The sequence below is a fragment of the Telmatherina bonti genome (assembly GCF_933228915.1).
Source record: "Telmatherina bonti genome assembly, chromosome: 20".
NCBI classification, from domain to species: Eukaryota; Metazoa; Chordata; class Actinopteri; order Atheriniformes; family Telmatherinidae; genus Telmatherina; species Telmatherina bonti.
In genome coordinates, this window is record NC_136618.1 from 15,591,035 (window position 1) to 15,618,829 (window position 27,795).

The following is a 27,795-nucleotide window of genomic DNA, read 5'->3' on the forward strand; positions in this document are numbered from 1 at the left end:
TTCATTATATATATATATATATATATATATATATATATATATATATATATATATATAATATATATATATATATATATAGAGAGAGAGAGAGAGAGAGAGAGAGAGAGAGAGAGAGAGAGAGAGAGAGAGAGAGAGAGAGAGAGAGATATGTGTATAAAATGAAACTGGAGAAAGACACAGACAATGGCATCAGCATCACTCCTCCTCTTCTTTCTCCTCTTCCTCCTCCTCCTCAAGCTCCCTCTATGAGAAGCAGACAGTGATTTGTCAGTGCCTTTTCATTACCAGCGAAGGTCATGTCATCCTATCTGGCCTGGGATGGCAGCTGCTGGGCCAGAGCAGACAGGACAGGCAGTGAGGGCGCACACACACTGATGCAGAGAGAAAGAGCAGACCCGGAAACACAAGCAGCCATTCAGGCATACATGTTGACACACACCTGTCCGCACCTTCTTTCCTCAAAGTCTAACAACCCAGATGGCAGCCTTAACAGCTGTGACCAGAGAAGCAAGAAGCTGCGTGCACCGCAAACTCCACATTATGCAAGACGGGAGCAACAATGTCAATGTCCTGGAAGTAACAAAACAGCTGTGCAACGCGCCGGAAAAACTGGATCCATTCATCAAAAACTGGGTTTAGGTAATGTGCGCTGACCACTTTCCAAGCATTGTTTTGAAAACCTAAACAGTTTACCTCAGTTTCACCTAGATGTAAAGATTTCAGTAGATTCACATTTACAGGATTACACTGTCTCTTGCAGATGAGAAAGCATCTTGTCTTCTGCCTTTGATACCTGCTACCTTCTCAGTAAAACTGCCCTCGTATCAATCCCCGTGGATCAAACTAAGTACAGCGCTGTGCTTCATTAGAATTGCTAATGCAGTGGTGCTAAACTCTGGAGAACAATGCAATGCAGGGCAGGAGAAGAAAGAGGTACTGCCTGCCTAGTTAAAAAAAATAGAAAGAAAATAATAGCTTAATGACCAAAAAAAAAAAAAAAGTATTTTTGCCCTTTTCTTTTCCAGTACAACAGTTGGGTAATTAAACCCTCTCTGCCTGCTGTATCACCTTCCTTTTTCACTTCCAAAACTTTAAAGTGTACTTATTTCTATGCATCAGCAAGCTCGGAGAACAGGGCAGTTGCACTGAAATGCAAAAGAATGAATCACATTAGAAGGAAAAAGCAGGAAGGCAGCCCAAAGCAGAAACACTGTCTTCATATGTACTGTAGTTTCTGGGGATTAAAAACATCAATTTTAAGCCTTTTTTTTTTTCTTTTCCCCAACTCCAATCTCATTTCTTTTGAAAGAAACATATATAATAATGATCATTTGTAGCTGTATCAAACAGGAGCTTTGGGAAGAATATCTGAGGCATGTGCGGTGATGTATAAAGCAGATGTTAAATATATTAAAACAGAGGCGTTCCATTTCTTCTGTGCCTCTTAACTTCAGTTAATCCAGCCATGGAAATAAACAAATAAGTGGGAAAAAGCTCTACGGGAAATCAGAACTGTGTTCCTTAATTATTCCCCCGGACCTGCAGGGTATTTGAAAGCAACCCGAGCATGACTCAGCAAATTGACTGTGCTGATTGGATAGTCATCCAGTGTGAGGTGATAGAGCCAGGGAGCAAACACAGCAAGCTATCACAGTCCAAAAACCAGATTTTTTCAAACTTCTGTTTATATCCAAACGATCATTCCAGGAGTAATTACAGAAAAAAATGAAAACCTGCTGCTATGTCCACTGAATATGTGTATCAATTTGTATAAAATGTGGGTTCAGTGTATTTTTTTTCTAGTGTTACAGGATTTAAATCAGAGCTTCATCATCAGCTCACAGCGTTAACATAAAATCGTGCTCAAGAGCTCATCTTTGATGCCAAAGTAGAAACGATGACTTAACTAAAACATTTTCTTTGAAATCCTGTATCGGCCTCAACACTGTGGAAGCAGCACCTCTAACATGTCCTGATGGCAGTGAAGCAGCACAGTGAGGATGCATATAAAATATATGACTCCAACTTATAGGAAATCAGACAGAATAGGTAGCTAAATGCTAAATACACACCAGTCACTTTGTTAGGTTCACTTGTTCGGTTGCTTAGTAACAAAAACAAATGATCAGTCACATGGCAGCAACTCAGTGCTTTTAGTAATGTAGACATGGTCAAGTTCAAACTGAGCATCAGAATGAGGAAGAACAGGGATTTAAGTGGCTTTGAACATAGCATGGTTGTTGGATCAACTGGGATTTACACACACAACCATCTCTAGGGTTTACAGAGAACGGTCCAAACCAGAGCAGCAGCTGTCTGAATGAAAAGGCCTTGTTGATGTCAGAGGAGAGTGGGCAGACTGGCTGGAGATGTCAACAGGAATTCAAATAACCACTGGTTGCGCCACAGCAGCACAAGACCACCCCAGGTACCACTCATGTTGGGTTGAACAAAGAAACTGAGGCTACATTTCCCACAGTCACCAAAATTGGACAACAGAAGTTTGGAAAACATTGCCTGGTCGGATGAGTCTCCATTTCAGCCGTAACAGGTAGAAGGTAGGGTCATTATGAAAGCATGAATCCACCTTGCCTTGTATCAGGAATTCTAAGATTAAGCTGAAAACCTTCCTTTTTCCATGATTCTTATAGATAGGATATGAGCATCTCCTGCGTTGGAGTCTGCATGTATGGGACCCAACTGTCCAGGTTATGCTCATTGCTCTTATAGTTATGGGTAGTCTAGCCATTCATTACTTATGAAGCAATGGGGACGTCACCTGATGCACTGAGAAGTACCTCGCTCTATTTCTCTAATGTATTAATGTATAAATATATGACAATACTGCCATCTCTAACTTATTTCTCCTTTTTTCTGCAGGTCTTCCTGAATAAGTGCAGTTGTACATGTTGATCTGTCTTTCCTGTCATCTCCACCCCAACCAGTCGAGGCACATGGCTGCCCTCCCTGAGCCGGGTTCTGCCGGAGGTTTTCTTCCTGTTAAAGGGGAGTTTTTTCCTTCCCACTGTTGCCGCGTGCATGCTCAGGATGGGGGATTGGATCGAAGTCATGATTTGATGCAATCAGTTGGTTTCTATTATAAGCTATGTATGAATTGACTTGAAATGATGTGTATGTAAAGTGCCCTGTGACAACATTGTTGTGAAGTGACGCTATACAAATAAAGCTGAATTGAATTGAATTGATGGTGGTGTAATGCTAGGGGATGTTTTCTTGGCACACTTTAGGCGCCTTAACTGAGCATCAATTAGGAGCAACTGTAGCTCAGATGGAAAATCAGTGGTTTACATGAACTGATTCTTGGCTTCGCCAGACTTTATGCCGAAAGGTCCTCGGGCATGACACTGACCCCCAAATTGGCACCCGATGTGTTTATTAGTGGATGAATAGTGCTTTAAGATTGAAAGCAATTCATATCTAAAACATCATAGATAGTCTGTATGACTGTGTGTGTGTGTGTGTGTGTGATGCATGTTTTATGCAGTCTATTTACCATACATCACAACCTGCCTGAGCATTGTTGCGGACCATGTGCATCCTTTAATAACCACAGTGTAGCTTCTTCTGATGGCTACTTCCAGCAGGATAATGCACCATGACACAAAATTTAACTCAAACTGGTTTCTTCAACTTCACAATGTACTCCAATGGTTTCCACAGTCACCAGATCACAGTCCAACTTTGTTCAATATATGCCACAAAGAACTGGAGGCAGAAGACGATGCAACCAAATACAAATGAGGTTCAACTAATACAAGACAGTTAGTGTTTATGCTGGATATGTAGTGGATATAAAGAAAAAATAAAGAATAAAAGATATTCCATATCCACCACTGAGTACTAAAACTAATTCTGAACATTTAAATAGTGGCATAACATGTAAACAGGAACACAATATATTATATATAATACAGAGACAATAAAATATAACATAAAAGGCTTAAACTATTTATTTGTATAGTACGTCTGATTCTGAGTCTGGAAACTAATAAATGTCCACAATATCAAGTCCTGACACAGTACTTCTGCATTTAAAGCAGACTCAATCCTACAGTGAAAATCCCTGCATGGGCTGCACAACCTTACTATGACAAATTCCACAAGCCACTGCATACTCCACAGATTTAGGTCAAAACTTAGCTATGCAAAGTAAAGCAACATCTAGAAATGCTGCCACCTTATCTGGACCTGAGCTTGTGAAAAAGCACTGAGGTCAACTGGAAAACTGTCCTGTGGTCCCACCAATGAATATATAAAACTGTGGAAATCGTGGATACTGCATCCTCAACTCTGAAATCACCTCATTCAGTCAGCTGTTCAGGTTTGCAGCTTAGTTCTACATCATTACCAGAGCAGAAATATCTAACATCCCCATCCACACCTCAATATTAGAATACCAAAATCAGACATCTAATTAACGTCCCTTAATTTATTTTTCCCAGTCAGGAGATGAAATTCTATTTCCCATTTGTCATGAATGCACCGCCCGCCCACACTGCTGAAACTCCGCATCGGTTCTCATCATCAGCTGATTAAAAACTAAATCTTAACACATGGAAATGGAGCAACTGTGAGTTGAGGTGAGCTTACTGGCTTTCTGCCTGTCATGCTTGATTTTAATGAATCTGGATGAGATGATACCTAAAAAAAGAGGGTTTAATGCCAACTGTCTGGTTAAAATGCAGCTTTTTTAAAATAGGTTGAATAGCAGTGTGAGCTTGGTTTGATGTGCGCTCTCAGAGTAGGTGTGCATGCTCAGCAGTAACACTCTCTAAAGGTTATTAAGTGTCATTTGTGTCAAAATTTATGTCTGTATGGTGGTTGGAAACTCTCAGACATTTTGTTTCTCAAATAAGTCACACCCCACAGAATAAAAGGAGGGGCTGAAAAGACTTATTTCATTATCAGTTGCTATGAAAAGAGCTTTGATTTGCTGTTCCAAAAGTGAGGTACTTTTTTGTTTTTGTGTCATTTTACCAAAATCAAACGAATTTACCTATTTTTATTCAAGGGATAATTTACATGTTTTAACAAGACAGTAACAAACCACATTCAGCATGTGTTACAAGAGCATTGATCCTTAGTAGATATTAGAGCATCCCGTCATAACTTTGGTTCTGGACAACCATGATAAAAATACTAAATTTAAGGTTTGAAAACTGATGATCGGGACCCTCCAGCTCCAGAAAGACAGGTTTAGTGACTGCATATCAAAACAAAGGCTGTGCCAAGTGTGCAGAAAGGTGGAGACTGTGTGTCAGCGAGGAATCAATGTGATCGCTGTTTGTGGCTGAGGTCGTCTCAGAATGACTTGCTGCCAAGATAAAAGCTGTAACTGCTCCCAAAGTGCATGCATCACATGCCTTTCACAGTCCAAACACCCCATGTCACAACAGGAGCGGAACTCCCATCACTCCCCAGAATCACCTTGTTGTCCCCCTTGTCTGACGAGACCTCAAACACACTGATGCATTCAATTTATTCATAGGAAAGGAAGGGAGATAATGGCAGTGCTGAATGCATATGAGCAGGAGAAGGTGGACGGTCGCTCTGAAGCGGGCAGATACATGGAGAAGGTGTGGAAGGAACAGAGGATACGCCAAAGTGATGGATGACGGAGAAGCTCACCAGAGTTTGCAGAAGAAGAGTTTAGCAGGAGACTTTACAGAAACAGACTATAAATAATGACCCCTGAGGTGGAAGCTGCTACGTTTAGTCTTTGAGGGTGGGGGTTGGAGGGGAGGGGGGGAGGGGGGGGTAAGATGTTGAAGTTTGGAATGGAGGACTTGCATTTTGCTTTTAAGCTTATCGGGCCACAATTAAATGATAATGAGAAAAAAAACAGCCTTGCTTTTTTTCAAAAAGAAAATGATGACGTCTTTCATCTTCGCCTGCTTTCTGTTTAGGTCTATCAGTGAAAGCCAAAAGGCCCATAATCCTCAGATAAGTCTTCTAATCAACTAATTCCATGGACAGAGGATAATCGCATCAGCTCACTAATCACCTTTCTGCCTTTGGTCTTCATCTAGACATTAACATACACACACACACACATTTGCTTTTTTCTTATGTGTACATACAAATTAAGTGCACACAAACGACCAATGCTGCTGGTTGCTATAGACTACTGGTAGTATTATTGATGTATTCAAGCTCAAGCTGTCTTCCTCACCTGAAGATATAAGCAGAAATGTATTCCCTTGGACACAAAGAGAGATCTGTTTGTTTATGTTTGTTTTTGGGAATCAAAGCTGTATTCTAGGAATGTCTGCGTTTCATGTCGCTCTGCAGCATTTTCTGTGTGTTGATCTGCAATAAATACTGAACTGTTTTCTGATTATTTATCTGCTGCAGATGAAAACTCACCCCAACATCACCCATAAAAATCTCAGTGCAGAGGGAGCAAATCAGCACCAAATTGTGAAGCTTCCTCCCCCGTGCTTTATCTTTTGAGTTGATGTCTTTTTTGGTATTTTTGGTGTCTTTTTATACAAAACAAATTTATGTCTTTCCACCAAATATTTCAAAGTTGAACAAAATGATCTGTTAAATTATTTTGACACCCTTTAGCTGTCTACATTTCACATCTAAAATAACATAATTGTTTCCATTAATGCTCAACTTTATGTGTACAGATGATTCTCCACAATTACAAACTTTGTAAACTTTCCAGATGAACTTCCCTTGATCACACACGTGTAATATGCACAACAGCTCTAACACACTCTGCCAAAGATGTTCCACTGTTTGAACTCCAGATATGTATACTCCATTGGGACCATTGGCTCGGAGAAACACATTCTTCTTCCAACCTACACCGAGGATTTTAGACAATGATTAAATAAGACTGTAGATGAAAGCAAATAATTCTGATAATGGTAAAAAAAAAAATAAAAAAATAAAGAAGTTATTTTCATCAGAAAGATTAGTCAATGTTTGGATGATGGAAATTATACTATTGCCAGACCAGTGCAGAAAACATCCAGCATAGTATGGACAGTGGTTAATGGAAACTGATGGGATTCATGAAGTAGAACCTCTGTGGATGCAAACATTCATCATTTGCATGCAAAAATGAAAACAAATTTATGAGTAAAAGACCATTGCTGGAGGTTGTTTGATGTCAAAATAATATCCCTGGCTTGAATTCTCAGACTAATAAATGAAAGGATTTTTCTAAACGCTCATTGCCCAGGGCGACGTGAAGACGTCCACAGTCCAGGTTTGAAATAATTCAGATAAGAAGGTCCCATATTTTCACAAAAGGTTTTATTTACAACTACCCATTGACTGTCTGTGTAGCATTTTCAGCAGAATGTGTAAACTGTATCCATGTCACACACCAGCCTTAGTAAATCACTCAGCCTGTGGGAGGAGCTGCAGAGAATTAGCAAAGAAAATGTAATGAACTCCTGAACTTTAGCAGATTTTACACATCATGCTAATTTGCTATCCATTTTGCATCCTGCCTCTTTTCTGAACTCTCGCCAGTCATTAAACATGAGTCTGATGTTAGCGATTGCTCTGTCTCTTCCTCTCCTTTTCTTTCCTTGCATCTTCCAACAATGTCCTCAGGAGTTTCTTTGCTTAATCCGCCAACGTTCAAAACAGCCGATGTGTTGACATCCAGTTGCTGGTGTGTGACATGGACACATAAAGTAAAACGAAGCTGTCACGTGATGCCCTCAGCTGGAGAAGAGAAAAAAAAAAACATTGGGAAGTGCACTATTTTAAACTTCCAGATGCTGCTGGGAAATGATGGCTCCAGGAATGTATAAAATAAATGTCAGTGTGTGATAAAAACGATACAAGAAGCGCCGAATTTTAAAGATGGCGAGTGTAACAACTTCCAAAGCCAATTATATATTATAACATGATATGGAGCTCGATTAATTTTATATTGTGAATATCAGCTCATGTATACTCACTTTCTTCTCTCAAATTAAATTTCCAATAACGCTACATTTTCTCTCAAATAAAAATTGTAAGTCGTTTGCATCTGCTTTTTATTTAGCTGTAAAAAAACTGTGAATAGTTTTATATTTTATCTCTTAAAATGCAAAAAAAAGTTAATGAGTGAAAAATGAAACTGGTATAGGTTTTGTAATCACTTCACTATAATAACTTTTTAAATCTATTCTCTTACAATGATCCATTTACATCTACTTACTGTGGCTCCACATACCATATTTGTACGGTGGCCCAGAAGTGTCACAGCAAAACAAAAGCCACAACACAACACATTAAGCCACAATAGAAGTGATATTGCTTTTTACCATTTTTTATGTCTTGGGACCACCGCAGTGGATTTTACATCATCTGAAGTGGGCAGCCATGTACGTAACATCACAGGAAATCAGCTGTTTTCAGTCCTTATAGATGATAAGCGGGAGATCATTTGAAAAAGTCTGAGAAGTAAATAAAACACTGATGGTAAAAAATAAAAATAAATGAAATAATTTTAGTATACACTGTAATTATTATGTCAACTGTGTGAATAAAGAGTTATTGCATGTTCATGGTATGTGGCTATTTACATAGACCAAACCGACCGTCTCAGCCTGTTATTGCCGTGATAAAGTGCCTAGAAACAGAAAAGTTTGGTTTTGGAAGAACGGGGATAAAATAAAAACAAAACAGACCTTTACTGATTTCAGGGTGACCAGATGTCCTCTTTTACCCGGGCTGGATATGTCATATTTTTAATAGCCTAAATATGAGTTTGACTGGAATGTAAAAATTTACACTGCAAACTGAAAATTAGTGAGCATCAATGGCCTCTAGACGGGTCAAATAGATCAATGAATTGGAAACAGGAGCTCAAAATGTCACAATGGAGACGGCGAGCAAATCAAGCAGCAAGAAACTATAGGTAGCCTACTTAATTTTTAATTATTGTTTTATTGCCTGAATATGCAACACAGAAATAATGCAATACAGAGAAATAACATTTTTCACGGATTAGTGTACATATAACAGTTGAGAAAATAATGATAGGTGATACTAAAATTAATAAACTTTTTTAATCATTTTATTAATTTTCTTTTACAGTTGGTGTTATATTTACTTCTCTGACTTTTTCAAACGATCTCCCGCTTATCATCAGTAAGGACTGAAATCAGCTGACTTCCCATGATGTACGTCGCTGCTCACTTCAGATGATGTAAATTCCACTGCAGTGGTCCCGAGAATAAAATAAATGATAAGAAAATAAAAAATAATATCACTTCTGTTGTGGCTTAATTTGTTGTGTTGTGTTGTGTTGTGTTGTGGCTAATTGTGTTGTGTTGTGGCTAATTGTGTTGTGCTGTGGCTAATTGTGTTGTGTTGTGGCTAATTGTGTCGTGGCTAATTGTGTTGTGCTGTGGTTAATTGTGTTGTGCTGTGGCTAATTGTGTTGTGTTGTGGCTAATTGTGTTGTGTTGTGGCTAATTGTGTTGTGGCTAATTGTGTTGTGCTGTGGCTAATTGTGTTGTGCTGTGGTTAATTGTGTTGTGTCGTGGCTAATTGTGTTGTGCTGTGGTTAATTGTGTTGTGCTGTGGCTAATTGTGTTGTGGCTAATTGTGTTGTGTTGTGGCTAATTGTGTTGTGCTGTGGCTAATTGTGTTGTGCTGTGGCTAATTGTGTTGTGCTGTGGTTAATTGTGTTGTGCTGTGGCTAATTGTGTTGTGTTGTGGCTAATTGTGTTGTGGCTAATTGTGTTGTGCTGTGGCTAATTGTGTTGTGCTGTGGTTAATTGTGTTGTGTTGTGGCTAATTGTGTTGTGGCTAATTGTGTTGTGCTGTGGCTAATTGTGTTGTGTCGTGGCTAACTGTGTTGTGCTGTGGTTAATTGTGTTGTGTTGTAGTTTAATGTGTTGTGGCTAATTGTGTTGTGTTGTAGTTTAATGTGTTGTGTTGTAGTTTAATGTGTTGTGCTGTGGTTAATTGTGTTGTGTCGTGGCTAATTGTGTTGTGCTGTGGTTAATTGTGTTGTGTTGTGGCTAATTGTGTTGTGGCTAATTGTGTTGTGCTGTGGCTAATTGTGTTGTGCTGTGGCTAACTGTGTTGTGCTGTGGTTAATTGTGTTGTGTTATAGTTTAATGTGTTGTGGCTAATTGTGTTGTGTTGTAGTTTAATGTGTTGTGTTGTAGTTTAATGTGTTGTGTTGTGGCTAATTGTGTTGTGTTGTGGCTAATTGTGTTGTGTTGTAATTTAATGTGTTGTGTTGTGGCTAATTGTGTTGTGTTGTAGTTTAATGTGTTGTGTTGTGTTGTGGCTAATTGTGTTGTGGCTAATTGTGTTGTGCTGTGGCTAATTGTGTTGTGTCGTGGCTAACTGTGTTGTGCTGTGGTTAATTGTGTTGTGTTGTAGTTTAATGTGTTGTGGCTAATTGTGTTGTGTTGTAGTTTAATGTGTTGTGTTGTAGTTTAATGTGTTGTGCTGTGGTTAATTGTGTTGTGTCGTGGCTAATTGTGTTGTGCTGTGGTTAATTGTGTTGTGTTGTGGCTAATTGTGTTGTGGCTAATTGTGTTGTGCTGTGGCTAATTGTGTTGTGCTGTGGCTAACTGTGTTGTGCTGTGGTTAATTGTGTTGTGTTATAGTTTAATGTGTTGTGGCTAATTGTGTTGTGTTGTAGTTTAATGTGTTGTGTTGTGGCTAATTGTGTTGTGTTGTAATTTAATGTGTTGTGTTGTGGCTAATTGTGTTGTGTTGTAGTTTAATGTGTTGTGTTGTGTTGTGGTTTAATGTGTTGTGTTGTGGCTAATTGTGTTGTGTTGTAGTTTAATGTGTTGTGTTGTGTTGTGGCTAATTGTGTTGTGTTGTAGTTTAATGTGTTGTGTTGTGGCTAATTGTGTTGTTGCACAGTTTGAAAGTAGTTACCTGTAGTGCAGCCATAACTGCACCTAATGCCACTGGATCCACTGACTTCCAGTGGCTTCTGTGTCAACTACCTCAGACTACAAAAATTACCCAAAGTTTTTCTCTCCCTCTGGAGACAATCTATTTGCAACGATAATTGTCAGCTGCTGTAAGAATTCTCATTAGCAGCTCGCAATATCGTCTCACTCTGTCATTGTCATCTTGTCTTTGCTTTAAAGCAGGTAAAAATAAATAGGAGCATAACAAGTTTGTTAATTAGCAAGTTCTTGCTCGTACCTCGGTAACTGTAGAGATCTCCCACACTGGTTTGACGCGTGATGTGCTGCCAGTAGGCGCTGCGTGGCAGGGAGATGGACTTGCTTAACGTCTCTCTGGAGTGGATCTGAAGCAGACAGAGGAAGATTGTAGTGCCTCTCACTCTCCTGTCACTCTTCTTCACTCACTCAGACACAACAGCGAAAACTGATCTGCATTTGTCAATAGACACACAGTGTAAATAAAACAGCATGCTGCACGCTGACTGACGTGCGTTCAGTCTGAAAGGCTGTTTGATAGGTCGGATAATCATATTGTTTTGCTGCTGGACCATGAGCTCTTGATTTTAAATTTGCAACGTGACAGCAAAGCCTCCATGTAGGAGCAAAAGAGCAGCTTTAGATGTGTGTAATGTATTCATATTTACAAAAAAAAAAAGAGAAAAATATGAATTTATTCAGAAGCTAATTTCAGCCTCAGCAACAAGAGTGGCCAATTTTGTGTATCTATTTGCAGAACTTATATAGCTGACAGTGGCTGCTTTTGGAAAAGTTCCCAAAATGGTGGGGTCCAGGAGCACCACCATATGGTCAAGGCTCATCAAACGCTAGGCAGGCCTACATAAATAAAGAATACAGATGATAGTGGGGAGCAAGGAAGGAAGGAAGGGATGGATGGTTGTTGTGAGGGAAGGAGGGAACGGAGGCCAAGACGGCGGGGTGGCAGAAGGCTCCTGGTCCAACGAAGCAAATTAGAGACACCAAATACCCAGAGAGAAATTAATATTTCTAGTGTGAGAATGGATTGTGTGGAAATGATGATTTGATACCTTTGTAGTCAGCTGTTTCTAAAAATAAATCTGCAAAGAGCCTCAATGAAACGTTTGTTTGATCAAGCTTAATCAAACAGGCAGCGGAGAAGTCATTGAAAAACAAGAAAAATAGGGCATTAAAAAGAAAAAAAAAAAAAAAAGACAACAGGACCTGTTTTTGTATATATTTCATAAGCTGGCAACATTTGCAAGTTTATGAAAGTGATTTACACTGTTTAAATACTCCTAAAACCATTGCTGTAATGATGTTTGCACTCATCATTAGCTGTTTAAAATGCTGGCGGTAAGAGGAATACAGTCGGATCATGTGCAGCTGCGAGGATGAGATAAATAAACCCAAAGCATACAAATGTACCTGGGAGCTCTTCTCCATCTCCTCCATCATCCTCTCATGCTGCTGGGCGATGGCCAGCGTGGCCGAATGGACTCGCTGGTAGATCATCTCCCCCTCCCGTGTCTGGAACGTGAACAAACCCTCTCCCGTGTCACACATCCTGCGCCAGGAACACACACACAGAGACACGCTTTGATCATGCTCGCTCTCCGATCGCTGATTTAAAAAACACGCATGGTTGAATGCTCAGTTACAGGCAGCCACGTTGATGCAAGTCGCCCACTGGAGGGGTGGGAAAAACACACACATGCATAAATAGATGGAATACACAAACCAGGGTGCACATTCACTGAAGCACCTGTCACATCACCGCCTGAAGGGCTCAGCGGTAAATATCCTGGGATGTTTTGGAGATTCAAAGTTGCTTTGTTGAAGTTGTCATAACATTTCCAAAAGTTAGTCCCCCCTCCCCCATCCGTCTGCATTTCAGTCGCATCAACAACCATGGCATAACACCGTCTCCACATGCACATACACACCTTCCGGACTCGAAAGTGAACCATGTGGAGTCTCGGCCGTATCTGCGCAGGGAGCTGAGGGGCCACATGACGAGTTTGAGCCGAGCATTGTGAATGTCCCACAGATAGATGTTTTCATGGGTGATCTGCATGGTGCACTCCCCGTAGATGTCCAAGTTAGGGGTAGGCATGAGGTACACGTTGAAACGCTCTGAAAGAGTCCACAAAAAGATTCTTAGAAGGAGATGCATTAGAATACCGTAACACCCAGAAAGGTAAATAAGATCAAATCAAATCAAAGATACTTCATTCATCCCCAAGGGGAAATTCTCCAGGACAGATAGCTGTTAATAAAAATACAAAGTAGTTTCAGTAGAAATAACTGAATTATAATTATGTAAATACTGATAATAGTCTTTAAATCCATCTGCTGGTGCATGATTCAGTTTGATCTGATGAGAAGTATTACATCAGAGTCCTGATCAATGGGGTTTACTGAGATGGACGATACAGAACGTCAACCACGTGGAACAAACTCCCAGAAAACTGCAGGTTCGCTGAAACTTTCAGCTCTTTTAAATCAATGTAAAAGAGTTTTTTTTCTGCTGCCTTTCAGAAAAATACAACGTACTTTATCTTTTTCTATTTGAACTTTTTCTGTCACAATCAGCCCTGCTTCCTCCTGCTTTGCTGCTAAGCCACACCCCTTATCAGTTACCTGCCCTCACCTGCCACCGCCACCTGTTCATCATCAGTTCAGCCTGTATATTTGCAGCTTTCACTTCTCACTCCTTGCCAGGTTGTCCTTTATGCCTGTCCTTCCAGCACTCTTTTCAGAATTGCCTGCCTGCTACTGACCTGATCTGCCTCTGACTACCGCCTTTTGTCTTGCCTTTGGAACCTGCTCCCCACTATCTACTGTGGATTTCTTTTCGGACACCCCTTTTGCTACTTGGCTGCTCAGTTGGCCCGGAGGATAATACTCTGCTCGGCATGCTGGAAACCAGCGTTCCAGTCCAACACTTAACATAGTGGATCTAATAAGGACTGTTAATTTGCCTGGATCTCTTGTGCTGCTTTCAGGTCCATTCTGTGTTCATAACACGGTAAACTGTGTTTACCTGACAAAATCTCCGGTGCTGCTTTTGGGTCCATTCCCTGCCCATTACATTTTTCTGTCTTTATTTCACTTCTATTATTCTTTTCAATTGCCTCGCCACGATCACTCAGACATGTTGTATTTAATTTGTCATTGTGACACAAAACGCTGTGTTCAGCACGATTAACCCTTAAAACTCTGCTTGCACTCTCAAGCATTTTTGCTTATATTGACAACAAGTTTTTAGGAATGTCGGGGTGTAATTCTGTGGGGTGAATTGTCATAAATATTTTATGCTTCAGACCAGAGGTGTCCAGGTCCGGTCCTCAAGATCGATTACCCTGCAACTTGTAGATGCATTCATAAAACAAATGACTAAATTCCCTTATTAGCATGTTATTCAGCTCTGCAGACACCTGTAAGAAGCCATTCATTTGATTCAGGTGTGTTGGAGAAAGTTTGCATCTAAACCTGCAGGATAGTGGATCTCAACCCCTGCTGAATATGGTCTGGATTACAGCTGTGTAACTGGACAATTGAGGTGCTGAAGAAGCAACCTATTGGAGCAGAAACTCACGACTGAATGACTCAGATTGGTATTGGGCTTTAAAAATCTCAATCAGAATATCCACATCTGCTAAATAATAAGTTTGTACGTACTTAACTGAACTCATACAAATCACTGCAAAAGGTTTGACATTTTATTCAAGCTGCTAAGCCTAAAACAGAAGACAGGAAAATAAGACTTTTCTCAATGTGTCTCTTCTAGTTTGGTTTTTATCAGTGAATCGAAAATTGTCTAAAAGTGGAGTCTTCAGCCATATGATATTAAATTACCACCACCTACATTTCCTACCTTAAACCTGTGAGTCTGACTCATTCTGGTGTCACATTCCTGGAGCCATCGTTGCCCTGCAGCAACATGAGGCAGAGAAACCAAACTTCACAATCTTTATTCCAGGCTGTGACGTCTGCGTTTTGCTCTGCAGCACCTTGTCACACGCCAGCATATGGATAAAAACAATAAACCAATTTGCACATGCGGCAGGGCTGATTGAGTAAAGAAATCTAAGAGGAATTCATCAGAGGAAGAAGAAAGAGATGCAAAAATGGATGCCAAGCTGGGCATTGTTAGCGGTACAGCAAAGTGGCAAAAGCTGCTTTGCTTTCATTGTCATACATTAACACTGGATGTTTTCAGGACGTTTCAGCTCTACTATTTAAAGTCTCTTTACACACGAGATCACAGTGTTTTCAGGAGCGCAAACTAGCCTCTGAAAATCATTGTTTTCTTGAAAACACATTTAGCATAGCAGATTAGTGGTGTGTGTATCTGTGTGTAACCAAAGCAGCAGGGAGGCAGAGGAAAGCGGAATTCAAGTAGGGAAAAAAAGGACAAACTCACCAGCGCGCACACACACACACACACACACACACACACACACACACACACACACACACACACACACACACACACACATATCCTTATGCTGACAAGTCACAGTAAATGCGCCTGAATATTTACAGATGTGTTTGTGCATTGTCTCACCTGCTAATGATGTGGTCCCCAGCATCAGTTGTAAACACTGACATTATTATAAGCATGTAAGCTACATACAGAATGCATTTATTTATATTTTTAAGATTTATGTACATTTTTCCTTCTCCTTTCCACATCTCCATATGTTTGATCATCAATTATTTCAATTATTTAGGCATTTCAACCAAGCTATGAACTATTTCTAACCCTGTAAATCTATGACATTCACAGCAGGAGTGAAGTTTAGGTGAGATTTTAATTTAATTTTATTGCAAATAATCACTTCTAAATAGCTGCAGATACAAGTCAGTGGGGCTCTTCTCAACATTGGAAAAATATTTCTCTCCAAGCAGAAGAGAACTTGCTAATGACGTTTTTTTTTTTTTTAACTTTGAGGTTTATATCCAAAACAGAGAATCAAACTTTAATAGGTATCCTCTAACCTAGCATCATGGAGCCAAATTTGTCAAACTTCATATTAAAGCATCTCCCTGGGGCAGACACAGTGAGAAGACAGAGAGAGAGAGAGAGTGTGTGTGCTCCATAACTTAAATTAGTTCTCGCTAATTACATTTAATGACTCAAAATAAGCCGCGTATCTGCAGTGGATTGAAACCAGCAATGTCATGGTGTGGCATATTCTTAGGGACAGTGAAAATGAACTGTGATCTAATTATCGGCCCCTGCTGTTTGGGGAGGGCCACTAATTGAAATTGCAGGCCGAAGCCTTTTGTGTCATCTGCTCAGAGAAGTGACAGAGAGGTGCTCGCTCAGCGTGACTCCATCGCACACTGCTGAAACCCTTGTATGAACACCCAACAGCAGGATTTTCGGCCACAACACAAGCGGAAGGGATTGTGTTGTTGCAGTCTAAACCTTTCATACTGATCCTAAATAAAATGAGGCCAAGTCACAATTTCCCTTTACAGCTCCAGTGAAAGGAAATGGGTTGAAATGATAGCAGATTCTGTTCAAGTAGTCGCCCTTTTACAACTTCAAACTGCTTCTTTTTTTTTTTTTTTGCCTGTTGCCTTTTCGATTTCCTCTCTGAGTTTGCAAATTACACCGAGAATGAGCTTCCTTGTGATAGCAGAGCCCTGTTGTCTCCGCTTCTTTCCATTCCCATTTCCTGTGAGTGGAATATGTGGGCAGGCACATTTATTTCACATGGCTTTAGGAGCCATAATCTCATCCATCTCTACGACAAGCTTCATTACGAGGGAAGCCAGTGATGCACAGCACTTCTCATTAGAACTGGAACAGAGCTCCGGCCGCAGCCTGTGACCTGTGCTTAGACACACACACATACACGCACGTTTCCTCCAACACACACATCCAAACAGGCCTCTGAGGTCTGAAGTTGGAGTTCTAACGTAGCTAAAGACTCGAACAGGGGACTTGAAATCAAATATCGACAAAAACGGCCCTTATTAGCCGGGCTTAATTGGACAGTGGCTGTTCCTCTCCCCTGACCCTCTGAGTTCCCAGTCGCCTTAACGCATTCAGTCCCCGACTGCAGCCGCTAACTGCTCGGTGGAGGGCTGAGGGAGACAGACGGACCCTGTGAATGCCTGTCTGTGTTAGAAGGGACAAATTGGGCACTCACCGTTTTGCTCCCGCTGCACCCCCGCTGCTAACAGGTCCGGTTCTCCCAGGCTGATGTCGTTGAGACGGCTGCCCAGGCACTCCATGCACAACAGCTTGCACCATTCCTCTGCATCCAGCTCTGCACACAGCGGCACAGCGTTAAGGCACGTCCACCATCAAACAGTCACCTACACTGCATAAATTATTAAACGTACAGTGTAGACTACACCAACATCGCGGGGGAAGTGTGTTTGCACACACACATATAAATCACTTGAGGAATTTCTGAATAAAACGTGGCATGTACAGAACATTACTACAGCTCCTATTAACTGGAGAGGTGTGTGTGTGGGTGTGTGGGTATGGGAGGGGGGGTCAATCTGATCGATTTGGTGAGATTAAAAGAGGCAGTGAGTTCAGTGATGGCAAATGAATGATGACAATATTCAGCTGAACAGCCGCACTATAAAGATGTTTCTGCTACAATATGGTCAGATATACATTTAAATAATCTAATAAGATTCAGTGTGCTGCTTTGTAAAGTGAAGAATTTGAAGCGTTAGCTTGACAGAAATGGCATGTACGAATGAATATCAACAGAAAGGAAAAAAGCAGCAGTGGTTTTTAGCTAGGAAAAGCAGTGGGAGAGCGCAGACCTCTGCCAAGCAACTCATTTCCACCTAATTTCTTCCCAAAGTTGAATGGAATCTAACAAGAGCAATTATCACAAAAAATCCACCAAGTAGTTTTTGTGTAAAGTTGGTAAGAAACAGGCAAAAACATCACCTTCTTGTTGGAGGTAATAAATTCTATTTTCTCTTTTAGTTACCAAAATGAACATTAACTATTATTATAATTATGGCAAAGTAGGAATAAAACAAAAATCACACTTTTATATTATATATATTATATATTATTATTATATATTATATATATATTTTATAATAATATTAATTAATATATTTAGATCTTCTGATTACAGTCTTTAACCTCTTAAGCCCAAAACATATAATCAAAGGAAATGAAAGATTACGTCACAATAATAAGGTTCATATTAGAGCCATCCGATATTATCGGCATACTGATATTATCGGTCGATATCAGCATTAAAATTTAATAGTGGAAATTATCTGAACTGTTTTGAACTTTTTCATGACACAACTTTTACACAACATGTACATATTGCTTGATATCGGTATTGGACATAGAGCTGGACAAAATCAGTATATCGGATATCAGTAAAATAGCCTATAGTAAACATCCCGAGTTCATATGCATGTTCTTGGTGTCTACGGACATATAGGGACCTCAAAGAAAGCATCCCCATGTGTCAAAAGTTTTTCCTCTGTTCGTAGACCTGAATAAATTGGAAGAAACGTGAAATTTCTATCCCTGCCTGTTTTCTTTTCCATATGAAAGAGAATGCCATACAAACAGCACACAAATAATCATCAATATCATTGGTTACCATTAATTCTTATGCCCCGTTTTGTAAACATTGTAAACTTAAATATCTAGGATCTTCAGGCAACAGTTTAAAATAAACACCGTAGGGCTATTTTATTATTTTTATATAGTAGTCTGTTATATCTGCACTTTGTTCAGCCCCTATAAAGGCTGATATGGCTGAAAGGTTTAAGTAAACTTGCTGTACCTAGTTTACATTTCAGTGTGGAAATAGAATAGGTTCCTTTTTCAAAACTAACTCTTGGCTTTAAATTTCCGAGACCTTCGAAACTGAACAGAACCCAACCACTGGCACAGAAAAAGCTCTTGTTTATTTCATACAATTAGAAGCCAAAATCAACCTTTTGAGGTTACTGTGAGTTGGAGCGGGAATAGTTGTTGGGCAGCTGAGATTTTTTTATGTGATCAGCAGCTGCTGGGTGTTTTAAATTTAAGTCTAGTCTCGTTGAAATTTGCAAAAATAAATATATCATTAATTCTGGCTTAAACATAATGAACCAGTCAGCTGTTTGCCACAAAGTGTAGTTAATAAATTATTGGATTGATGGCCAACATTTCAGCCTAATGCAACGACAAGGTAGAGTTTTCATTTTTATTTTCTCAAGTTACATCCGAAACCTCAACTGCACCGTTCTCATCGCTGAACTCTGAAGTGCAAAAAGGAAACAACTCTTTCTTATTAATGGTAGTTTTAAAATATCCTGGACTCATTTAGAGCAGCAGCCTCAGTTCTGCAAGCAAACCTGCATGGGGGAGGTTATGTCTGCTGTGCACGAGCGGTGGCACTCGCAGAAGGCAGGACATTCGCTGCAACAGAGATTCATTCATTAATTGGAGAGTGAGCGAAGGAAAAGGTGATTTCATAAATCAAATCTGTGTCTGTATGGCAGCCTGTTATTTCTGAATACTGCTTCTCCTTCCTGTTTAGTCACTGAAGATTTCAAATGATCTTTTTTAGGCTTTTGGTGAAAGTCGCTGAGGTGTGAAATGAAGCAAACACCAAAGTTGTTTATCTTTGTGAAGCTCGCCAGCCCCTGGGAATGCTGGGACGCGTAACTATGGTCACTCACGCGTACAGAGACACATGTGCAAGGGAAGGACTGCATGTTAAGTAAAACTTAACTTCATATGCTTCTTCAAGGTGTGTGGAGATGGTTTATCAATATAATCAAAAAACAACCTGTTTCTTAATCAACTGACTAAGGGGAAAGGAGTAAAGGAAAGATTTGCTGCTGCTATCCACACACACACACACACACACACACACACACACACACACACACACACACACACACCAACATGGAAACAGAAACACAGCAGCTCTGCACTTCAGCTTTTTCCACGTGCCTCCCCTGGATTCTGCTTGCTATGGCCTTTAAGTGGCTCTAAACTCCCACACTTTTTAAGGCCGCTGAGTGGAAAATCGGCTAAACAAACACTTCATCAGTACAGAGGCACCCTGACTGCTCTACGTGCCATGCATGAAGAATTACAGCAAGACCACGTCTCTGTGTGTGTTTGTGTGGATGTGTAGGTGTGTGAAGGAAAAGCATGGACAAGTTTTAAGTGTTGTTGTTTGTTTGTTTGCTTTCTTATGGATCGTGTTAAAAGTGCACAATAAATATATGTACACTCATTGGTTTTGAGTTTGTCAGACATGACCTGAGAAATTTAAGTTCCTCAAAAGTAGTCATAACTCCATCTTAAGGTCGCATGATTGTTTTCCTGATTTTACTTTTCTTTAACTTGTTGATAAATTGTGTTATTTTTTTGCCTGAAATAAAGAAATATCAGAAATATCTGGAGACAGAGCCTTTTCTGCAGTAGCCGCCCAAACTCTGGAGCGGTCTGGTCTTTCTGTGAGGTCAGCTAGGACTTTAAGTGGTTTTAAGTCTCTTTTTAAAAAAACCTCATTGTTTTACGTTGGCTTTTAACTACAGAAAGCAGGACCACTCTGTCTTTTCTGTCTTATTTTGTCTTTTCAACTATTTTATTGTCTTTCAACTGTTTTTATTTTTGTGCTGATATTGTTGATTTATTTTATTTTACCTGTACAGCACTTTGGGTTACCTTGTGGTATGTGAAAGTGCTCTACAAATAAAGTTTTTTTTATTTTTATTTTGAATCAATCAATCAGTCAGTCAATGTGTATATTTGACAGTTTCACACTCAGAGCTGTCGAAAATGTGTAATTACTGATCCTGTTCCTCTCCATGCTGCATTGACAGCAAAGTGGAAGCATCTGGAGATCATCAGTCCTAGATGCTATTTTTCCGCAGAAAACAGGCAACACTTCAGGTTTTTACTTTGTGCATATTTAAAGAAATGCCTTCAGATCCACACTCCCACTGACGTTGTACTGCAGTGGAAAGGCAGCGTGCCAAATAAGAATCTTGTAGAGGTGGTTTCTGAGGCAATGATCATCTCTGCAATTCAATTCTTTTCTTTACTACTCAACGCAAATCACAAAATGTATTCAAATGCTGAATAAATGTCTGCAAATTTCCATCTATGACTTCTAGCAGAGCTTAAAGGCAAAATGAATGTGACCTAAAAAGTCATGTGATTTATAATCAAATGGTGAAAGTAAAAAGAAAGAAGATAAAGGGATTAGTTTCGTTTCATTTGTGGATGAAGATTATTCTGTTGCATACTTCTGAAATGACCTTATGTCAACATGGATGTTCACACATTCATGTTTATACTATCAGAAGAATACTTTGTTGTATATATCAAGTTCTTAACAAGAAATACTACTTTTCATATGCAGGAACCTGAAGATTTAAAGGTGATTTATGTCCAGAAGAAAGCAAACTTAATTTAAACTAGAAACAATGGGATGGTTTCTGGATTTTAGCTGTTCCTTCCTACATGTGTGCTGGGACATCTGGGCTTTTCATAACTAAAGGAAAAACTGATTTTTAAGTCCAAGGCTGACCTTAAACAAACAGAAATATTTTAGAAAGGACCTAATGTGAGGAGTATATTTGGGAAAGACTTGTCAACTTTTCAGAATTAAAATCGTCCTGTAAAGAGGAATTGGCCAAAAATCCACCAGGATGATGGACGGTACTTACAAACACTTCGTAGGAATGTTTAATTGCCGATACTGCTGCACAATGTGGTCACTCCACATGCTAAAATAAATATTTCCATACTCTTTTTTTTTTTTTTTTTCCCCCAGAAACAACGAGATGGATCCTCTTCCTGGACATGATAATGTTGGAGGTCATATTTATGCAGGGGCTCCAGAAAGTAAAGTTTTAAAAGAGCTTAGTGGATGCAGGTCAATAAAAACTTTCCCTGGTGGTGTGAGGCCAATGAGCGGTAAGGATAAATGATTATAGAAAAACTGTTAAAGGAAAGAATGATTTCACTTCTTCAGTAATTCCCGATGTCTTCTCTTTATGCACACACACATGCACAGTCACACCTTCCAGGGTCGAGATGTTTGTTCTTGTCTGTTAACAGAAGCAAATTAAGGTGCATCCACCTTGCCTTCCTCCTCAAGCTATACACTTAAAGACAGCTGCACCTCAGCTCGCACATGCCTCTTAGACTTCCTATCCACGTATTAGAAGCAATTTCTTTTGTTACACTCCATAATTGGGTTGAAACACGCTGCAAATTATGCCCAATATCAGTTTTCATACCTGCACAATGAAAATCAATATCTCAGAACGCATCCTCCCACCTCTTAATATAGCGGCAAATGAGCATCACTTGGCTAAAACCCAATTCTCTGCTGCCTCCTTCCCTTCAATTTCTTTTCTCTCTGTCCAAACTTTTCAGAAAGCACATTTCCACCACACAAATGCATGTCATTCTGTTTGAATTTTGCATAAAGGAAAAAAAACAAAACAAAACAAAAAAAAAAAAAAAAAAGGCACTCACCTGAATCACAGGCAAATGTCTTGGACGTGTCATCGCTAAAGATAATGGCAACGGCATGCTTTTTTGTCTCCCGTGGCATCCGGGTAATGTTCTTGATGTTATGGAGCTCAGTGATCTAAGGAGGAAGGACAGAGTGGCAGAAGCACATTAAGCTGAATGAACACAGCCAGCAGCAGCAGCAGCAGTGAGGCTTAATGCCATCTTGAACAGCTTTGCTGAATGTACAATAGTAATTAAAGGTTGACAAAGAGAATTAAAGTAAAACAGAAATGGGCCATTCAAAAGTGTTAAATAAGTACATAATAGTTAATCAGCTGGTTAAAACAAGCTGTTTAAATTAATGTGAAATCATACACTGATTTTGAAAAAAAAAACAAAAAAAAACAAAAACATACCTTATGTGTATTGTGCAGGTATGTCCTGCAGCCCTGACTGTAGGACATACCTGTGTTGTGTATTTCTTTAAAACTAGTCTTGCTGTCACTAAGGAGGAGAGCAATCATAAGCATCTAAATCACCTCACTTGAAGAAGAAAAATGAAATGATATTTAATTGAATATCACCGGCATTTACAAGCCATTCTGTTCTCTGCTCACTCTCCCCAGCAGATAAGGTCCATTACATTATTGTCATCCATTGTGTGCTAACCGGGGCCCTTTGCCAGACTGTTAGGAATGAATTAGCTGGGCTCGCTGCCCGTATAGTAAAGCTTGTCTGTAGAAGGTTAAAAGACCAGACCTTAGAACGAACGCACTATGTGAACGCAGATGTCTTTGTTTGATAGCACGTAATGAGTTTCCTTTTATTCTCTGATACCCTGTGAAAACTTTAGAGTTCACATGAGGGATTTTAAGTGCTTCAACAAGGGTATAAAAAGGAAATAAAACAAAGATAAAAAGATAAGATGGAACAGATGCTGCAATATTTCTTTACTTTCCCCAAAGATGGTATTTAAATATTATAAACAAGACGCAGTATGTATTTGTCCTCAGACAGGAAATTTAGACATAACGGACATAAAGTATGAATTTCTCAGTCATGTTAAGCCTTTTAACGCTTTCTATAGTTGTGTTTAGTCTGCAATTTGCTGTATGTTCCCTAAAAAGTGTGTGATAAGTAATGTTGGGGTACTCCTCTCAAGCTGAAATACAGTCAGAAATACAATACAGTTTATAGCTCTAGTTTATGCAAACTACTCTGGATCACCAAGTGACAGCATATGCACTTTATGTGGTACGGAAATCCATCACAAACTGCAAACTGGGACTATACTGGATCAGCTGGAGGCAGGGCTTCACTGGAAGCAGACCAGTTATTGATGCTTCATAGCTATTTTTTTTTTTTTACTACAGCTAATTGAAATCGTTTAGAGTAATATTGGATGTTTCCGACACAATTCTCAAGGCCAAGTGCAATTTGATTTAAACTGTGACTCAAACTCATCTTCATCAGAAAAGTGGTGTCTTTTTTGGCAAATAAGATCTTTCACCACAGCTGTGTAAAACTGTGGAAGAGATCTAAACAAACAAAATATATAAACTCTAAAAACAACACTGTTATATATAAAGTAAGAAGATATTGCAATTTTTTTTTTTTTTTTATTATTCATTCCCCTTTAATTTATTGGTCTAATGGTACGCTGACTTAGAAAGCTTTGTTTTTGAGTCACTTTTACAAACTTTGGAGACTTTGAAGACTTTTTTGAGCAACAACTGACTTATTATTTCCTTTATATTTCTGATATGAACAACCATTTATGGCCACTGAGAGGAAAAAGGTGACTGAAGCTGAGGAATACACCCCAGACAAGTTGGTTTAAACTGGGCTTTTGTGTTTTTCCAGAGAAAAAAAAAGCTTTTTCTTTTTAATATTCTAATGTGCCCATCTGGGCACAAAGGACAAAAAAAGCTGGGCATGTGCCTTATTCAGTTCATATAGCATGGGGATGTTTAAATAAGTAAGGACACAGCAAATAAAATGAATATATATGTGGTAAATTCATATCACTTCTCATTTTTTATCTTTACTCTCATTTTATCAAATATATTAGTTAAACTTCAAATAAAAATCAAAGTTGAATCCACTACGCAGGTCTTTCCAGGGATATTTATTTTTTTCTGTGTTTGAGAAAAACAATGAAATTTCCCCAAAATGAATGTATCCAAGGGCTTTTTTTTGTCATGCTAAAAATATATATATTTTCTTGCATAACCATTATCATAATGACGATCACTCGTCAAGAGATAACAAAAACTAAAAGAAAACATCAAACAGAAAATGTATAAAAAGCACTTAAGCCACTTGTGTAGCAGCCCAGCATAAGGTAGCTAGGCCACACCCATAGCAGCACAAACTGACTGAGCTTCCTTAAACCTGTTACATGGTGGCAAGTTATGTGTTTAAATGTTGTTCCATTACAAGTATTTTCCTAATTTGGGGGTAAAGTAAAAGATTTTACAGATAATTCACTTCCATGCAAAGAACCATCTTCCTTTTTCCCCAAAAGAGACACTGACGAAAGGATCAGATTCTCTGTAAAGCTATTTTAAGCCTAGAAGAACACAGAATGTTGACTCAATTTGGCTTTTAGGGTTTGGGTTAGGTAGTAGCAGCCTGTTTTATGTACTTTGCTTTTTTAACACTAATGCCAGTGTTCCAAACTGAGCTGGACCAACAACGTGACGTCCACAGACTGCAAGTGGCCGATTGGCCAGTTAGTGATGTCTGATAAAAACCCACAGACTGAGCAGCAGGTATGCCATCCCTTCAATGTCATTGTTGTGAGGAGGGCTCAAGAACTCAAACTCACTCCTAGGGACAACTAAGAGTAACCAATTAACCTAACATGTATGTTTTTGGACAGTGACAGGGAACATATCCATATAGACAGGTAGAACAAGCAAACTCCACACAGAAAGACCACCGTTCAATCCTCCCCCAAGCTGAGGCTCTAACCAGCAAACTTCTTGTTGTGAGGTCACAGTGGTAACTGCTACGCCACTGTGCAGCCTCTTCCAAACCTTTCTGTAAATCTTTGTGTTTGTGATGCCTGCATGCATACATTTTTTTTTTAAATTATTTCTTGAAACAAAAATAGAAAGAGAAGAAGAAGAAACAGCCACCTGTTCATAGCAGTTCTGTTAATCATCATCTTGTTGTGGTTATAAATATCTGTACTAAATTCCAAGAGATACATTTGATAGTTAGAACTAGTTCCTTTCAGAGCAAGACAATGGTCCAATACCCCATTTCTTTTCCCTGCCTATTTCCTCTAACATGTGAAAGGTCTGTATATACTTATTCAAATACAGCTCCATCTTTCCACGTTAGCTGACTCTGTCAGGAGCTCAGGAGGGCTCAAGACATGCAGCACACAGAAAAACAACTTTTCACAGAGCTATAAATATTACTAAAATATGCAGGGACTGTTTTACTGCGTGGACCACTGCTCTTCACACGGAGAAATCTGCACATGGAGAGAGAGAGAGAGGAAACATGGCTGAGAAAAGACAGAAATGGAAAAATAAAAGAAAAGACTGAAGGTAAAAAAAAAAAAAAGAAGCCAATCCCCTTTGTGTTGATTGTGTAAATCAGCCGCCAGTGCAGCTTATTTCCTCCCAAAGCACTGCAGCGTTGAATGAAGCCCTCAGACGGGACCTTTCTTGATCTTTGTGGCGATGCATTACCAGGTGCACTGGTGCATGTGCGCACCCATCGCTCACTCCAGCGCTTGGGTATATGAGATGCCTCTGGGAGGGTTGTGGGGGTGGGAGGTGGGTTACAGCCACACAGGATGCGCCATGTGACAGCATGATGTAGTAGGCTGAAAGATGCTTGATTCACAATACATGACTGATACTACAGCGGTAAAAGTTGCTAAGAGAATGGATCAAAACATCCTGCAAGCTTGCACGTACATCAATTGATAATTGAGGAAAGCAGAAAGAAAAATGCAAAGTTTTCCTCCAGAGATGAGAACTCCCCAACCTGCATCACAATCGCAAGGCAGCAGAAAAAGTACTCAATTGTCTCGTAAGAAGCATTATGTCACAGTCCTCTATTATCTGCTGTTATCTCCTCTCATTACGATAAAACATTGTTCATGGTGCAACTCCTTTAACATCATCTCCACTCACCGGGATAATGAGCCATAATTGGAGTATTTCAAAGGGCTTAGGAGGTGGGGAGAGATATTATGCCCAGGATTATTACTTTCCAAAGAAAGAAAAATGGCCCCAGAGGACAAGATAAAGTTGAGAAATGTGCCTTAATAGATCCTTAATGCCATCATCTGTGACCAATGCAAAGAACTTTTTATACAAAGATCCAAACAAGGTTCTTATCTTGTGTTTAAAACAGCTTAGTGCTTAATGATATCATTTATTCCATACGTGCAGTGCAGAGTCATTTCAACATTTCAGGAAATCATAGCAAAAATGGAAAAAACAAACGTAATTTAAAATAAATTCAAATCACATTATTAGTGCAGCTTTTGTTCCTGTATTTGGAAAGGAACACATCTCGGGCTGAAATGCAATTCCTAGCTTTTCATTTTTAGTGGCGTCAGATTTTATCAGCTGAAGCTAATTAATTCCACCAGTCGGCCAAATTGCAAAATGAAAGTCTTGGCTGTTCCCCGGTAATTGTGCTCTGCATGTCGATGTCAGAAGCATTTAGACTCTGTCAGATGCAGCCGCCTGGGGAACAACACACAAGGTTTGGTCACTTTTTGGTACTGGAGAGCACAAATAGTGGAAAAAAAACAAGCTTCATGATTCAAGGTCCTTTTAGGACCGGACACCCTGTTGCAACAGGAAACAGCATAACTGGCTATAGTATTATCGAGTTAAGTACAGTCAAATAGGAAAGGCTATTATTGAACACAATAATGGCAAACAAAAGGTCTTTCAGGACATTTTCAAATCAATAATACTTTTCAGAGAACTGATTTGCTTTCACTGCATTGTAAAATAACATTTGGCCCAGTTAAGCATCATTAATGCAGATGCACCTCGCCGTAGACACTGTTTTATGTAGTGATTTATTTCCTTTCACATTGCACTATATTACTATTAGTCACTTATATCCAAAACAGCTTACGCAATGTAGAAAAATATGTGAACTGGACAAGCTGGGGATTGCACCAGTAATTTTCTGACATAAAGATGGTTTACCACCTAAGCTCCAGCCACCTGCTTTAACTAAAAGGTACAGTTTTGGTACCGTGTGGTTTGATGTTAAAGATGCAACTATTAGAGATTTAGCAATTGCTCAATCTGCTATTTTAACTGTTTCACTAATTGCTGATCAAATTTATATTTACAATGAGAAACAATGGTGAAATGAATGTAATTATTTTGCACAGTTTACGTCACAAAAGACACA

At 39.4% G+C, this 27,795-nt stretch overlaps 1 protein-coding gene across 1 annotated transcript in view; it reads right to left on the reverse strand.

The window, feature by feature from the left end:
• Window positions 1-27,795, reverse strand: part of dok6 (docking protein 6) — a gene marked incomplete at its 3' end in the record, with an annotated part of 62,419 nt that overhangs the window by 2,606 nt on the left and 32,018 nt on the right. The window contains exons 3-7 of the mRNA XM_079259352.1: window positions 22,411-22,525; window positions 17,069-17,188; window positions 12,845-13,034; window positions 12,327-12,465; window positions 11,161-11,266 (exon numbers count right to left, since the gene is read on the reverse strand). Coding sequence (XP_079115478.1) covers window positions 11,161-11,266; window positions 12,327-12,465; window positions 12,845-13,034; window positions 17,069-17,188; window positions 22,411-22,525 — 670 coding nt within the window. The remainder of the gene's footprint in view (window positions 1-11,160; window positions 11,267-12,326; window positions 12,466-12,844; window positions 13,035-17,068; window positions 17,189-22,410; window positions 22,526-27,795) is intronic.